General features: G+C 45.7%; 1 protein-coding gene across 5 annotated transcripts in view; it reads left to right on the forward strand.

Annotated features, from left to right (window-relative positions):
- Dnajc6 (DnaJ heat shock protein family (Hsp40) member C6) overlaps positions 1–16,204 on the forward strand; it is a 155,649-nt gene that overhangs the window by 87,006 nt on the left and 52,439 nt on the right. For all 5 annotated transcript variants that reach the window (XM_075945856.1, XM_075945857.1, XM_075945858.1 and 2 more), the window contains 2 exons: positions 14,784–14,934; positions 16,113–16,162. In XM_075945856.1, the coding sequence (XP_075801971.1) occupies positions 14,784–14,934; positions 16,113–16,162 (201 nt within the window). The remainder of the gene's footprint in view (positions 1–14,783; positions 14,935–16,112; positions 16,163–16,204) is intronic.

A 16,204-nucleotide genomic window follows, 5' to 3' on the forward strand; every position in this document is an offset into this window, starting at 1 on the left:
TCCAGTTTGTCCTAAAGCCTTCAACAGTGTCATCTCCACACGTTTCCCAATGGTGCCAAACCCAGTCTCGCCTGAAGGTCAGTTTGTCCTTGTAGCTTAGAAGGCCCTAGAGGGCCTGAGAACCTGTGCATTTCCCAGTTTCAGCTCCCCTGCTTCTAATCCATGTCCAGTGTGCCCAATTCCAAGAAGAAACAGTGATGTCTAGGCTTCAGTATATGCTGTGGCCACGTGCTGCATCCCCAGAGACCCTCCAGGCTTCCTCCTCTTTCCTCACTTCTCCGTGTTGGCATGTGTGTCTTTGACTCAAAGCCAGACACAAGCTCACAGGCAGACGGCAGGAAACAGAAGAGACACATTGGCATCGAATCAAATGTCAACCAGAGACAGATGAAGCCTTGAACTCAGGGTGGTGCTGGGTGGGACTGATTTCTCTATTCTGTTGGTGGCATCACTTTGTGTAGTCAATCAGGGTGCAGCTTGTGGCAAAAAGAGGCCGCATAGCTCTTTCCCCATTTAAAAAAAAAAGTGAAGATGGGGTGATAATGGGAAATTCTTATTGAGCTCTCTCTCTCTCTCTCTCTCTCTCTCTCTCTCTCTCTCTCTCTCTCTCTCTCTCTCTGTGTGTGTGTGTGTGTGTGTGTGTTTCATTCTTTTAATACCTGTTATCTTAAACAAAGGTCCAGAGGTTACATCTCATGGTTGAGTATATAGAAAGCAGAGTGGTCCAGGTGATGGTGACTTCAAAGCGTGACTTCAGACTGATCCGATGCTTTGTCTGGGTAACTAGCATGCCAGGGAAGTAATCAGTTACCTGTCTCCCTCTGCAGAGCTCAGTTCTTGGCTTAGTTGTCATAGGCACATGTCAGTTATCTTGATAGAGGTGAAGAAACAGGTTTCAGAAAATTTAATCCAGATGGCAACGCTATGCCTGGAATTCAATTACGGCGATGATTTCCAATTAATAGACCTTCATGTCAAGACTGAGGTCATGTCATTAATCTTGCTTTTATTTTAGGATTTCCACTGTCATGATCTACAGCGAGGCTCAGCCAGCCTTGTCAGGGTTATCCGAGCATAATTAAACAAGGAAGAGAGCCAGTTGAGCTAGCTGACAGCAAGAGCAGGGAGAGCGACGCCATTCTCGATTGGTAGCGGGGCTGGCTGGATGAGGAGCACAGGAGGATTCCTCCTTCAAGACCATTCTGGAGTGTGTGGCTCCTTTACTTAAATCCACACAGTGTAAAACCTCTCTCCCCCTCCCCCTCTCTATAAATCTCTTTCTCTCTTTCTTCCCCTTTCCCCCCCTCTCCCTCTCTCTCATTCTTTCTCTCTCTCTCTTTTTTATTCAACACAGGCTCTCGCTTTCGGTTCCTCAATGTCCCCAGCATCTCCAGTGCTTCCCTATCTGCCCCGTACTCCCACGCCCACTGGCCTGGGCCCTCTCAGTCATCCCTATCCTTGCAGCAAATGTCTTGTCTCTTTTCCTGGTTCTCAGGGAGCTGTCACTGGAGCTGAGAAGTGGCCCCACAGAATGTAATTTCTGCATGGGAGGGGCCTGGAGAGGAGGTCGGAACCACCCTTCCGTGATCCAGCAGGAGAGGGTGTGTCATTGGCTGCTGGGAGGAGTTTAGACCTGGCTGTCTGCTCAGGCTGTCCAGGCATAGAAGCCCACCAGCCTGCTCACTCACTGAATTTGCTCAGCGAATGGCGTGTCCGTATAGAGGAGAAGAGGTTACACTTATTAGACTATCTCCATAAACTGCACCCGCGCCAAAAGTTGGGCCGAGGTAATGGTGGTTTTCTCTGCCATTGAGACCTGTGACCTGGGACAGTAGCCGGTTACCTTAAATGTTTTTAGTTACATTTACTTATGTGTGTGGATGCATAGGTCACTGAGGGCATGACAGGACAATTCGAAGTAGTCAGTTCTTACCTTCTATCACGTGGGTTTCCAGGAGGGGACTCTGTCGGCAGGCTTGGTGGCCGGTGCCTTTACCTGCTCGGCGGCCAGTTCTGTTTGTAGTTAAGTCGCAGATTTTCTTTCGAGTGCTTGCTGTGGGGTTTTTCCGTCCCGAGATTCATCTTCTGACATCTCACCTTCTGTGTTTAGTCAGCATGTGGGCACGTGCTTCTGCGACTCCCTGAGCCCACATTATACAAGTTACCACAGACTATTACTGGGTTCTCCTTCCACATTTATCTGAGCGTTAGATGCTTAAAAAAAAAACTGCCTTGAAATTTCCTTCAGATGCCTTACAGTGGGATTCTGGCTTTTGAAATGTACAGTAAAGGATGTGCTGTCCCTGCGGAAATCCCCTCGCCGGAACCATAGCAACCTGCTCTATGAACAGCTCTTTGGAAATCTGCTGGTCCCTGTATTTTTGCCATTGGCTCTTGAGTGTGAGGACTGAGCTCTGCAAGCAGTTCCACAGCGAGTTTGGTAAAACGTTCACACTCGTTGGGTTGACTTCCAAGTATTCTGGAACCAAAGGGACACTCCTTCGCCCTCCCGGGTTAGGTCACCCTCTCTAGCATGCCCTTTTCATCCTCTTGGTCCCTGAGGAAATAGCAGCCTGTGCCAGTGGATAGCCAAGCATAAGGTTTGCAGTCTTGGACCCGCCCCCTGCTTCCGCGTCTGTTCAGGAGGGACCAGAAAGCCCACTCTTCAGTGTAGGCGGAGCTTGGCAGGGTCCCTGCTGTGCCGGCTACGCCGTGAGGGCTCTCCCCTTGATGCCGTGTTCTCCCGACCTTGGCTTGTTTCCTGGGCTCGGCCTGGAAAGCTTTCCGGTCCACCCCCTCTCAGGTTGCCATTCAGGTATCCTCTGTTAGATAAAGCTCTCTTCTCTAGTCCTTTCTGTAGTAACATGGAGAGCATCTGGTAAGCAGAACATCCTGGAATAAGCTAATGATTAGGATGAAGCCCAGTGAGAGACATTAGAGGAGAAGACCTAACGGTTGTGTGTATTTGTGTATGGTGCATTTGTGGAGGTCAGAGGACAGCCTTTGGTGTCAGCCCCACCTTCCCTCTCCTTTTGAGACAGGGTATCTTTTTGTGTTCTTGCCTTTTGCTTGCGCCCGGACTAGTTTGCCCATGAGTTCTGGGAATTCTCCTGCCTCCACCTCCCATTTTGCTGTAGGTTACAAATGTACACTGTGACATTCATCTTTATGTCACTTCTGGGGTCCTGGCCCAAGTTCTCATGCTGGTGTGGCGAGCACTTTACCCCTGAGACATCACCCCGGCTTAACATCTTTTCTTTTGTTAGAAAGGTCTCACAAGGTGGACCAAGTTGGCCTCAGAGTCTCCATCTTCTTGTCGTGATCTCCCTGAGTGTCCAGAGAGCAGGCATGCACTATCATGCTTGAGTACTAATAACTTTCGCTACTAACTTTCATTGTTAAGTAGGAAAATTGGCAGGTTCAAGACAGTATACTATGGCTTCTGTGTGTACCTAAAGGATCCCGAAATATTTGTCTGCGTTTGTATATAAAAACCCAGGACTGAGAATGAAAGGATATATTGTTTCGAAAATACTAACATAATTTTTTTTCCCCAAAAAAACCTGGAGTTTAGCCAGGCATGGTGGCATAAGTCTTTAATCCCAGCAATCTGGAGTCAGAGGCAGGAGGATCTCTGTGAATTCTAGACCAGCTGGTCTACATAGTGAGATCCTGTCTCAAAAAGCAAAGCAAAACCAACCCTGAAGTTTCCATCTCTGCCTTGTACCTCCTTTCTTTTTTTCCCCTCGACTCCATGGTCACGTGTGCACACACGTGTACGTGCATGCCTGTACTAGCAGAGGTGGAGGGTTGTTTAGCCAGTTACGCTCCCATCTCCTAAATACTAGAATTCTTTACTGTACAGGTCCACGATTCCTGCTTTGAGCTCAGTGGCGTATGACTGACTACACACAACAATTCCCTCTGCCTTGCCTCAAGCCCTGGGCCTCAGCTCCTAGTTTTCGCACAGTGCATTCTTAACAGAGAATAGTCAGGCAGAGGATTATGGGACAAAGAATGGCATTTTGCGCTGATTGATGTGCTTGTATCGGTATGGCAAAGGGATGTGGCCTGTGGAAGTCAAGTCATTTTCAGCGGCTTGCTCTGCCTGTGACTTCACGTTGGGCAGCGTGGTCCCCTTATTATGCTGTCAGATATTTCAGCGAGCCTAGGCTGACCCCAGGAAATATGTGTTGTTTTGAACTTTGGAAATTTGTAAAACTTATGCCCTAGGACATGCAAGCACTTGACAAGATGGTTTGTTCTTTTTCTTTGCCATATTTTGTAAACGTCAGGAAGGGTTTATGTAGTTGGATCTTACAATTTGAACATGTGAAGGTTTATTAAAAACCTACAACTAGAATTGTCATGTGACCCGGATATACCGCTCTTGGTCTCTAAGTCAGTGTGTTACTGTATAAGATACCTACCTAGCTGTGTTGAGAGTCACACTGTTGAGAATAGCCAGGAGATGGAATCAGGAGACTGCAGAAAGGAAATGTGGTATATCTACATAATGAAATCTTATTCAGCCATAAAGAAAAATGGGATCATGGTATCAGCAGGAAAATGGATAGAAATAAAAATAATAATAAGCAGCAAAATAAGCCAGACTCTGGAAGACAAATAGGCTATGTAGACCATAGCTTTAAAATTACATTAATCTAAAAAAATTCTTGGTCGATAGTTTTCTGTCAAAATCTCATTCTATCTTTTTAAACTTCAGTTGCATCTGATTGAAAGTGACTTTGTATGTGTCTTTTCACTTTGTTAATATTGTGGATCCTTTGGGGGAAGGAATGGCTAGTAATGGTTTCTTAATTAGTTTTCCTTACCTATTTTAAGATAAAAAAAAATTTCTGGTCCTCTCATCAGACGTTAGTATCCCATATGTGTACTGAGTTCTGTGTACTGGGTCCTCTAAGCCCTTTGTGAGATATGGGAACATGAAGCTGGCTGGCTGTTACCACGGACCTGGAGCCAGTGGAGATGTCGTTCTAAGGCAAGTCGGTCTGCTCTGAGTCCTGAGATGGAGTGGCAACGTAACGTGGGGAAATGGCACGTGAGGCGTGAGAGACCAAGACTCTCTCCAAAGAAGGCAGGATGGGAAGGTGGATAATAACCGAAGCCTTAGACTCTGCCAATTCTTTGTTCAATTTTATTTTGTCATCATTTCTTTCTCTTTTTTAACTTCCTTTTTATTTGTTCTTTGTGTCTTTTACATCACGCATCTTGATCCCGTTCATTTCCAGTCCCTTTGTATCCACCCTCCGCCTCTTCAACTGTGCCCTTCCGCAAATACAAAATTTAAGAGAAAAAAAAGAAAACAAAACAAAAAGGAAAGAAAAAAATCTTGCTTCGGAAGCTTTCATGCGACACAATGAGTCACGCAGTAAACTCATTTTATCCGCGTATCTTTACTTGCAAGTGTTCATTGGTCTGGTTTGAGGCCTCGGGTTTCTGCTACCCTATCGATGCTGGGCCCTCTTTGGAACTCCTCTTGGATACCCTGCTGTTGCCCTGTGTCGTGGAGGTCCTGCAGCTTTGGGTCTGCAGAACCTTTATGTGCTCCAACAGATCATTGATGTGGAGGATGTTGGGGTGGGCCAACTCATAGCCCTGGTTCTGGATCATCCTACCAGCTTTTCTTCATCCTTACCACCAGGGTGAGCTCTCCAGCATTGCCTGACTAATTCGCCCCTTGCCACAATGAGCAAGAGGTGGGGCCAGTTCACCTGCTCTCACGCCCTCAGGGTCAGCTCTCTCTCCCGCCTGGACCGTCATGGCCAGCTGTACTGTGTTACCCAGATGAGGTGTAGGGCTGTTGTCATCATTTCTAAACCTAAGCAAAGCCCAGCTTTTCCTAGTGGGATGCTATTTTCTTTCTGTTGTGGTAAAATAAAGAAAGGGTTTATTTTAACTGTCAAGTTACAGTCCATCCGTGTGGGAGCCGGGGCAGGAATTCAAGGACGGAACCTGGAGGCAGAGTCTGTGGAAAGGGCTGGTTTGCTCTAGGTTCACATTGAGTGGCCTAGGCCCACATTCTGGGAAATGCTGAGCTAAGCCCTTCTATATCGATTATCACTCAGGACAATGCTACAGAATTGTGCACAGGCTACTCCAATGAAGGCAATCCCTCAGCTGAGGTTCCCTCTTCCCAGGTGTATCAAGCGACAACTAAAGCTGCCTGTGACAGATGCTCCCCTATTCCCCTGCAGGGCTTGAGGGTTTAATTTTGTAGAAACTACCGAATAGAGTGTCTAGATTAAAACACTTGCTTAGTGGGAAGTCTTTCTGTCATGATAATGATGCCGTCAAAGGGTTCCAGAGCTGGTGGGAACTTTGCGAATCATGTAATTCATCCCCATACTTTTATATTCTTAAATGTATAATCTCCCCATGGCCGTGTAGATTGGGGAAAGAGAGAGCCAGCTGAGGACACAGACCTGTAATCCATAGCAGTTTTAGCCAGCAACCTGACAACTGAGAGCAGAAACAGTGTATCTGTGGATATTACGGTGTCTGTAGTGATTGATATATTTAACAGTTGATTCAACATATGCATTGTCAAGTATAGCCCCCTTTTAGTCTGTAAAAAAAAAAAACAAGAAATAAACACATACACATTCTAACTTATCAGATGATGTAACACAAATTATTTATCACTAACTTCTAATATTTTCCTGCTGAATTTTGGAAAATTTCAAGACTGATCTCCTTGTCAGCTGAATATTCTGTTTTGAGGCTGCGGTTGAATGAACAGAACAAAAGCGGATCCTTGTAGCAAGTCTCTCATTGAACTGATTTCCAGCCCGAGGCAGGCCGGCCTAGGCTGACTTACAGGAATCATTCCACACTTGTTCATACACGCTTTCTGCACAGCCTGAACCCACAAAACTTGAATCAGCACCCTTGCCGCCCTGGGCTCAATGTACCACAAGCTCTTCTTCTGTCCTCTGGACCTGATAGGGCTGCTGTCGAACAATGTGACGTAACAGCTCACACTATGGGCTACATAACCCAGAAATCTCTTAGTACTAAAAAATAGACCTTAAATCCATATGTGCCTTAATAATGGTTCTGGCAATAGCTTGTCATAGTTGCCCACATCCAGAGCTGTACAAGATGGAAACCAGAGCCTCAGAGATACTGAGAGTTCTGCATCCCCACACGACATCTAGAAGGTCTGGAAAGGGATCCCTCGCTTACTCTATCCCTCTCCAGTCTGGCTGGGCCAGCTATGAATCATAACAATGTGGTCCTTTGTGGTGTAGGCTGCATCGGTCACGGCTTTCTCCACAGCCCCTGCTCACTGTCACTTACTAAGTGTTCCCAATCTGCCAGGCGTATGCTAAGAGCGTGGCGGACCTTTAGTTCTCTCGGTCCTCCCACAGCTGCGTGTATTCTGTGGGCGCTTCCCTCCTGCGGACCAGGAGACTGGGGGACAGCTGCTGTGGGCTGAGGACGCTACTCACAGCAGACGCAGGATCCGAAGCCATTCTAATAAGCAGCCTGCATCTAAACACTGCCAGCTTTATTTTGACCCTACCTTCTTGTTGGGCATAGAGCGCTGATTACTTTTTGCTTAATTTTATTTAATTTTGCATGTGTTTAAACTTTTATCTCGCGCACTCGGACACCCGCGCTCGCTGGCATGTGTTGTGGGCCATCCCTGGAATCATCGACTATGAGAGCTGAATTTCCAAGGCTGCAAATGAAAGCTCCTGCTCCTTTAACAAAAGGCCTTATAACCTAAAAAGCATCTTCATATACGGTCTCCTTTGATCCTGTTGATGCCATGAGGCACATGGGAAAGCTTTTGTTCCTAATTGGTTCCATTCTAAGCGGAAAAGGCGTCACAGAGGAATACAAGGATTTGCTCCAGCTTATATAGGTTTTAAGTAGGAAACCCAATCCTCACGTCTAAGACATCTTTCCCCAGAGTCCATCTTCTCTCCTTGAACATTCCCTGGAGTGGGCTGAATAGGGAAAGATGATTCTGGAAGCCAAGGCAGTGGGCTCTTTAACGAGGAAGCTAGTTATTATGCCTGCATGATCTATTTGTTTAATTGATGGGAAATCAAGGGCTGAAAATCCGTTACCTTGGGATAAGGAAGCCTTTCGTGGTAATGACATTGCTTTCTTTGCCTTTGGCCAAGTTCTGGGCAAAGGCATGTTTTTCTTGTTCTTGGGGCAGGAGCTGGCAGTCATGCCAAGGCCTTTTGAGGCCTAGGATTTCACTCCTACACACATCAACTTGGTAGATGCCAGGCAACAAGTGTAGCATGGTGACTTAAGAAACAAACAGACACGAAGGAAAACGCCCTTTGGCGGAGAAGAATGTGAACATGACCTGTTAGCAAAGTTGGTTTTATCAGAATTAGCCTAACCTGGCTGGCCCCGAATGGTAGCAGTTATTAGGACCAGGGATAGAGGCTTTCTGGAAAGAAGAGAGACAGAAGACTCTGTGGAGGTGTCTTTGTGTAGGCACAGAGGACACACCGAGGAAGGCTGATGGCCCCTGATGTGCCAATGCTGTGGCAAACATGGCTGCTTCTCAAAGGCCATTAAGAAGCTTTTGTGTTGGAGAACTGTCATGTGCAGAAGAGAGAGGGTGCCTCAGCCGTTCAGCAATCATGTACTGGACGGTTATAGTGCAGCATCTGGCTTTTGTCCTTATTTTATATGTGTTTTTAACCGTGAAACTGTGAGGTGTAGGAAATCTAGAAAATGCAGTCATATTAAACAACGAAAAAAATCACTTATGATTTTATAATTTAATGTCATTGCATAGCTCATTTGAAAATGTAGTGGATAAAAGCCTGGGCTCTGGAACAATCTAACTGGCTCCACATCCCAGCATCTACAGTGGTAGCTTGAGTGAGTTCCTGGTGGGCCTATGAATCTTCATCTTCTCATGTGAATGGAAAGAGTAATGGAGTTGTCTTTGGGAGCCATGTGAAGATTAAATATCACTAGGCATTTGGATCAGTGTCTGCTACATAGGACGCATCCCATAAGCTTGGGTTAGTGTAGTTATTCTTTTATATTAATTGTAGTTTCTGAGCTAACTGTAGTGGTGGAGGCCTATAACCTCAACGCTGGAGAGGTGGAACCTTCAGGAAGGAGTTCAAGGTCATCTTCAGCTATACACAGAGCCCAAGGACTTCCTGGAGTATGTGACATCCTGTCTCAAAAACACCAAAATATATAACACTTCCAAATTCTTTCTCTACTTGCCAAGTTTTTCTCTTATAAGTATGCACATGGAATGTTCATATTTTCATTTTCATTTTGTCCTTAGTCATAAGTATCTATAAGTATCTATATTCTTCTACAAGGCAATTTACTTGTTAATTATGTGTGTATAAATAGATACATATATGTGTAAACTAATTATAATTACTACACAACATTGTTGGGAATACTCAACCAATTCCTTTGCCATTAAAAATACATCATTTGGGACTGGAGAAATGTATCAGCAATTATGATCATTGACTGTTCTTCCAGAGGACCTGGGTTTGAGTCCCAGTACCTACATGATGGCTCACAACCATCTGTAACTACAGTTCTGGGGATCTAATGTCCTCTGTTGACCACTATGGCACTGGGTACGCACATGACACCCCATGGTGAATTGAATGAGAATTGTCCCTGTAAGTTTTCTTTTTATTATTATTTTTATTCACTGAGTCTGTGTGACATACAGTACTGAATGGGAGGGAGAGTGTGCCTTCTTAGAGTCTTAAAGTCACTGCCTGCAGTCCAGGGCGCCCTTGACAGATGCACTGTGTGAGCCGTGGGAGGATGTGTGGGATGACAGTGCTCACGTTGGGCTGTGATGTCCTTGTCCATATTTTCCATCTCTTTCCTCAGCGCTTTTCAGTGTCTCGACTCAGGTATCACAGGTGGCCTTTCTCACACGGTGAGGCAGTTAGGCCCACCTGGACATCTTCCCAATGACTTGTGAATTGCCTCCAGTCCCCCTTGGAAAGGGAATGCCGACAAGGGAGCCGACAGTGAGCAGTTCAGTGGGGAGACAGATGCGCTCGCGGCAGTCAGCAGCGTTAGGAGAAACTAGTTGGGCAACCCATGCGCTGGTCTCATAACGGGAGGGCTAGGATGCTCTTCGAGATGCTAACAATCCCCAAGAAAACTCACTTCTGACATATTTTGGAAATTACATGGGGCTGGTTAGTGGGGAGGCTGGGTGTGGTTCTGATATTTGCCTTCTGGGGGTTAGGTTCTAAAATGACAAAATGCCAGAAGAGTCTGCTTGGAGCCTGAAGCACAGACGGAGACGTTTCTCATTCTATGGTGCTCTCACATACTTTCAGTCCCGACCTTGACACCCTCTTAGATCCTCGGATCCCCCAAGGACCCTGGCCAGCACTGTTCCTACAGGTAGCATTTAAGGTGGACAATCTAGTGCGGAGGTTGGGAAACCTTCCTTAAAGGACCAGCTCGTAAATGCTTAGGCTCTGGGGCTGTCATGTGTCACAACTCTTCAGCTCTGCCAGAGCAGCACAGAAGCAGCCACAGACCAGACATAAACACAAAAGTCTCGTTCTGCTTTTGTTTCCTGTGCATTCCAGGCAAGTGGTACACCTCTGAGCAACCACTGCTGCCCTGTGTTCCAATAACATTTTATTTACTTTGAGACATTGGAAGTCAGCCTTTATGTAATTAGCATGAAATATGTCTTTTGATATTCCCCCCCCCCCAACAGTTAAAACACAGGAAAGTCATTGAAATCTCAGAGTACATAAAGACAGACAAGTGACAGGATTTGGCTCACAGGCTAGAATTCAGTCCTGCCAGAGTACAGCTATTGCTCTGTAAGATTTTGAAACTCTCTCCCTTCCTTTCCACTAGCTGAGGCAAGAGTACCTTTTGCAGAATCTTTACTTTTGACACCTAGTGTAGCTCACCAAGAAAAGCTGGCACACCCACCCAAATGAGCCATTAGGGAAAAATCACACCGTGCTCCCCTTCTCCTTTTGTGTCACGGGTGTTATAAATGGCTCTGGAGAGTCATCCTGGCTCCTGCAGCATTTTTAACGAGCAGAGCGAGGGTAAGTTTTAGATGATCAAAGGCAGTCGCATCTTTTAATAGGCCTGTGCCTCCGTGTTCTGCTCCAGCATGAAGCTGAGAGTCAGCAAGATGCCTAGATAATCAACTTGATGTTCCTGCTGAGAAGTGGTATATCAGGAGGGTTTAGACAGAGTAGTTTGGAGCCTAAATGGGGGGGCATTTTATACTTCTCTAGTCTCAAAATATTTAACATGAAAACAGGATTCCACATTTTATACACGCGTGTTCTTAAAGGGAGATCATCTGCCCTCTTTCAGATGTTTCGTGGTTTGCATGAGATGTTCCTCTAGGTCTCAGACATTTGAATAGTTGATCTTCAGTGGCTGACTGTTGGTGAAAGATCAAGAGGCGTGGCCTCGCCGGAGGAAGTCTGTCACTGTGGGCAGGCTTTGAGGTGCCCAACCACTCTTGCTGTTTGTAGTTAGCTCTCCCTATTTCCTATTTTCAGTTGGAGTCTCACCAGGGTGGACTCTTGCCCTTTGGAACTATAAGCCCAGATAAACCGTTCCTTCTCTGAGTTGCCTTGGTCATCGTGGTTTTTATCACAGCAATAGAAAATGAACTAACACAGTAGGAAGCGGAACACAAGAGAGCCTTCTTATGCTTGTAGCACTGATCTTCACTGCTGTTAGACCAGGTTCCAGCATTTCACTCCAGCTGCAGGGCAGAGGGGTCACCAGCGCTCAGGGTGCCCACACAATGCTTTAGTTTGGTTGGTGTCTTAGTTTGGGTTTTGATTGCTGGGAAAAGACACCATGACCACGGCAACTACATAAATGAAAACCTTTAACTGAGGGGACTTGCTTACAGTTTCAGAGGGTCAGTCCATTATCATCATGGCAGGGAGCTTGGTGGGGAGCAGATGTGGTAATGGAGCTGAGAGTCCTACATCTTGACTCAGAGGCAACAGGAAGTTGACTGACAGTTACATTGAGGGAAGCTCAAGCAAAAGAGACCTCAACAAGGCCACACTTCCTAATAGTGCCATCGTCATTGACCTGCCAGGTAAGATGCTCACAGTAGGATGGTGAGAAGATCAAGGAACAGTTAGTGGGGCTGGATACAAGGCAGAGCTGCTAAAATTCCTTCTCAGGGGGACAGAAGCAACACCCATTATCACCTCCTGAGGCCCCAGTAACAAACTGAAGCCTGATTGCTCCAAAGTTCACTGCAGAGAATCAAGGAGTTTATTGTGCTTCCTTACAGTGGGTAGGTGAGGGTTGTGAGTATTGGTCCCCCAGCAGGCACGCCTGGAAAACCTTTACTCATCAGGGATGAGAGCTTCTCTCTGGTTGTATAGATGGATCCTCTTCCCCTAGTCTTCCCTGCTTCTATACTCTCTTCCATACCCCAGGCAAAGGTGCTGTAACAGGTAGGAGGCTGAGTACTTAGGTGAGGGTCTCCTCCCAGACCCTCCAAGAGAGAATCTAAACAATCCACAAACTTAGCTGGGATGATCCTTTGGGATTAGGAGAAGTTGAACTCCCCAAAATGGTTATTTCTTGTCTGGGAGGAGAGTCTCTTTGTCTCTCTCTCCCTCTCTCTCTCCCTCTCTCTCTCATAACACACACACACACACACACACACACACACACACACACACACACACGGACCATCTTAACCACAGCTGGCAGAATCATGGATTGGTATGGGCCTGGGGCATAGTGTGATGTGGCTGGTTCTCATTTAGACTTTAGAACTGCACACATGGGTGTGAACGGCTGGCTCTTCTAGTTAACTGAGGCTGTCAATGCCTTCTTCTTGGAGACTCCAGCTCTCCTAGTGTAAACATCTGTGTAGTAGGCCGGCCATGGGCTTGTGCCTATAATCCTAATATGTGAAAAACTGAGGCAGGATCATTGCTGTGAATTCCGGGTCTGCCCTGGATTGAGACCCTGCCTCACTGCCTCTCAGTAGAAATGATAAACAGTTTCCATCTGTGAGGGACTGTACCACCATTAAAGGTTCAGTGCTGATGGGAAAGTCCAGGAAGTGGAGGACACGGTTGCATTGGTTCACGTGTCCATTTCCGTATTCCCCAGCATGGCCTGTTCTCTGCGATTTCTGATAGAGCTCCACTTGGAAACAGATGCTTAATGGTGCCTCGGGCATCCGCAATTTTCGTGATCAAGATCAGAAAGTGGCAGTAGACATGGATTTATACACACATGCCAGTAGCATGTAAGAGTATAGCAGGTACTTGAAATTAAAAATAGAAACTTTCTGACTAGAAAACACAAAGAAATTACCTTATCAGAGTTCAGTACAAATGATAAAATAAAATCATCTTCCTTGCATTGGCAGAGGCTAGGTTCCAAGTCCCCAGAGGATTCCTGGATCTCTAGATAGTCCTAGACTCTACAATGGCAAAGGATTCCACTAAGTACCCCGCGGTACAGGTGGTACCTCAAAAAAGAAGTACTTGACCCAAACATCAGTAGCGCTGATGGGAGCTAGTCACGGGGGTACAATTTCCTGGAGTCACAAGGGAAGAGACATTGAAGTGTCTGATAAGTCATAGCAGTGGCTACGGTGCAGTTCTCAGCCATGACGGAAGGATCTGTTGCTGCGAGGGATCTAGCAGTCAGGTCCACTGAAGGCCAGAGCAGGCCCTGGATGAACCAACCTAAGCTGCATGCTTTTTTCCTCCTGGTGTCTCTCTGTGTCAGCCTCAAACAATGAATATAATACAGGATATGTAGATACATTCCAAACCAAGTATGATGGTGAACACCTGTAACCCGGCTTTAGGAGGTTAAGGTGGGGAGGTAGCAAGCTGGAGGCTAGTCTGCTCTATATGACAACACGTTGTTTCAAAAAAAAAGATGAAATTAAATGAAATACAATAAAATATAATTTTAGTATGTACATGGAAGTTTCTGTTCCACCTGGTCCCGCAGTTGTTCAGTTCCAAAGAAACACAAAGGGGCTTATATTAACTATAAACTGGCTGATCTATTGCTCAGGCTTATTACTAACTAGCTCTTACAACTTAAATTAACCCATAATTCTTATCTATGTTTAGCCACATGGCTTGGTACCTTTTCTCAGTAAGGCATTCTCATCTTGCTTCCTCTGCATCTGGGTGGTGACTGACTCTCTGTCTTTCCTCTTCCCAGAATTCTCCTTGTCTGGTTGCCGTGACTGTATTTCTTGCCTGGCTACTGGCCAATCAGCATTTTATTAAACCAACATGAGTGACAAATCTTTACAGGGTGCAAGAGCATTATCCCACAACATTATTATTCACATTAAAAAGAGATGGGCAAAATTAGATATTTAGTTAAATATTTTCCAAAATGGAATTATTTCCAAATATAATCAGTGTAAAAATATGGAGGTGCTTTATTATTTTTTGTGCCAAGTTTTTGGAATTTGCTGTATATTCTTATAGAACAACTCAGTGTGGCCAGTTGTCTTTCAAGCGCTCAATTAATACCTATGGAATGCAGCCATGGTATTGGGCAGTGTAACTCTGGAGGTCCCTGTTCCTAAGACTCCATGTATGACAACTTGCCTTGTATTCTCTGAAACCCAGCAGCATTGCTAAACCTCCGAAATCCTGAGAGGCGTACATAATTGCTGGGACAGTCCCAGCCTCTTAGAGACGATGCATGTGTTATAGGATGAGGAGAGGCTGGGGTTCAGTGTTGTCTTAAGCTAACCTTCTGCTTCTCCTTCTCAGGTGCCTCCTCTCCAGACATGGAGCCCAGCTATGGGGGAGGCCTTTTTGACATGGTAAAAGGTGGTGCCGGGAGGCTATTCAGTAATCTGAAGGACAACTTGAAGGACACCCTCAAAGACACATCCTCTCGAGTCATCCAATCTGTTAGCAGGTGAGGCTGGTGGCACCTGGGCTCCCCAAGGGATCTGGCTGTGTGCCAACTGCTTACTGGACTCACATAGTGTCAACTCAGTGACATAATTGCCAACGCTGACCAACAGGGAAACGGCACTGGAACCATAATGCTAAGTCCCTTTGAGGTTACAAGCACAGTCTGTGGGACTCAGCTCATTGGTATGCTGGCATGGGATGGTCACCATCTTTAGCTTTACAAATGTTGGGGTTCTAATACAATATCTGTGCTTATAAACGATGTGGCGTAAGGCACGGTAATGAACTCTGATAGGATTTGTCTGAGTGGCTTGGGGATTAGATAGGCCGTGCACAGGCAGTCTGTGGATGGGAACTGGAGCAGAACTTTAGAAGCCTGCTGGTCCCTCAACATTTACTTAGCATAGGAAGTTAATTTCTCTTCCCCTATATAAAAGTTCTTATATAAATAATGTAGCAGTTTTTATATTCTTAAGAATTAAAAATTTATTTGCTTATTTTTGGTTACAATATTGTTTTGAATCAGAAATCAAATGCCAAATCCAATATATTGATTGGCATTTTAATCTTGCTTCAAAGGCAAACTTTCCTGTTTCTTCTTCTTTTTTTCCTTTCATTGTTTATTGTTTTTTTTTTGAGTTGTTGAAAAAAAATTTCCGCCTCCTCCCTGTTTCCCATTTCCCTCTCCCTCCTCCCACACCTCTCCCCCTCCCCCACACTCCATTCCCCCTCCCTCTCGAGAATGAAGAGCAGTCTAGATTCCCTGTCCTGTTTCTTCTGTTGTTTATCTAAGACGTTGGTAGGAGAGAAGAGGACTTTTGTTTTTTCTCAGCTTCTTCTTTCTCTCCCCTTAGCAGTTCACAATTAGGAAAGACAGTTCCAGGGGGTCAGAGACTTTGGGACTTTTTTTCCTAAAGGGAAGACAGAGCAGTTTTATTCTAAGATTGACCCGGTACATCAAGGCGCAAGTGTAGGGAGGCAGCAAGCACAGGTGGGTGGTGTAGCTGGAGGATGTGGGCTGCCTTCTCTCAATGATGCCTCCTTGGTAGAGGGAAGAGATTGCAGAGAGTTAAAAATATGCCTACTGGACGCAAGTGCTCCCGTTCCTGATGTTTAAATGGAGAGAGAAATTGTCACGTTAGATTGCTATAATGAGTGCCCCTCCTGTCTTACTTTTAGCTACACAAAGGGAGACCTGGACTTCACTTATGTCACCTCCAGAATTATCGGTAAGTGTCTCGTGTTTATCAGCTGCTCTTCAGTGCCGTCCT

The sequence above is a fragment of the Microtus pennsylvanicus genome, chromosome 13, assembly GCF_037038515.1.
Source record: "Microtus pennsylvanicus isolate mMicPen1 chromosome 13, mMicPen1.hap1, whole genome shotgun sequence".
Lineage (NCBI taxonomy): Eukaryota > Metazoa > Chordata > Mammalia > Rodentia > Cricetidae > Microtus > Microtus pennsylvanicus.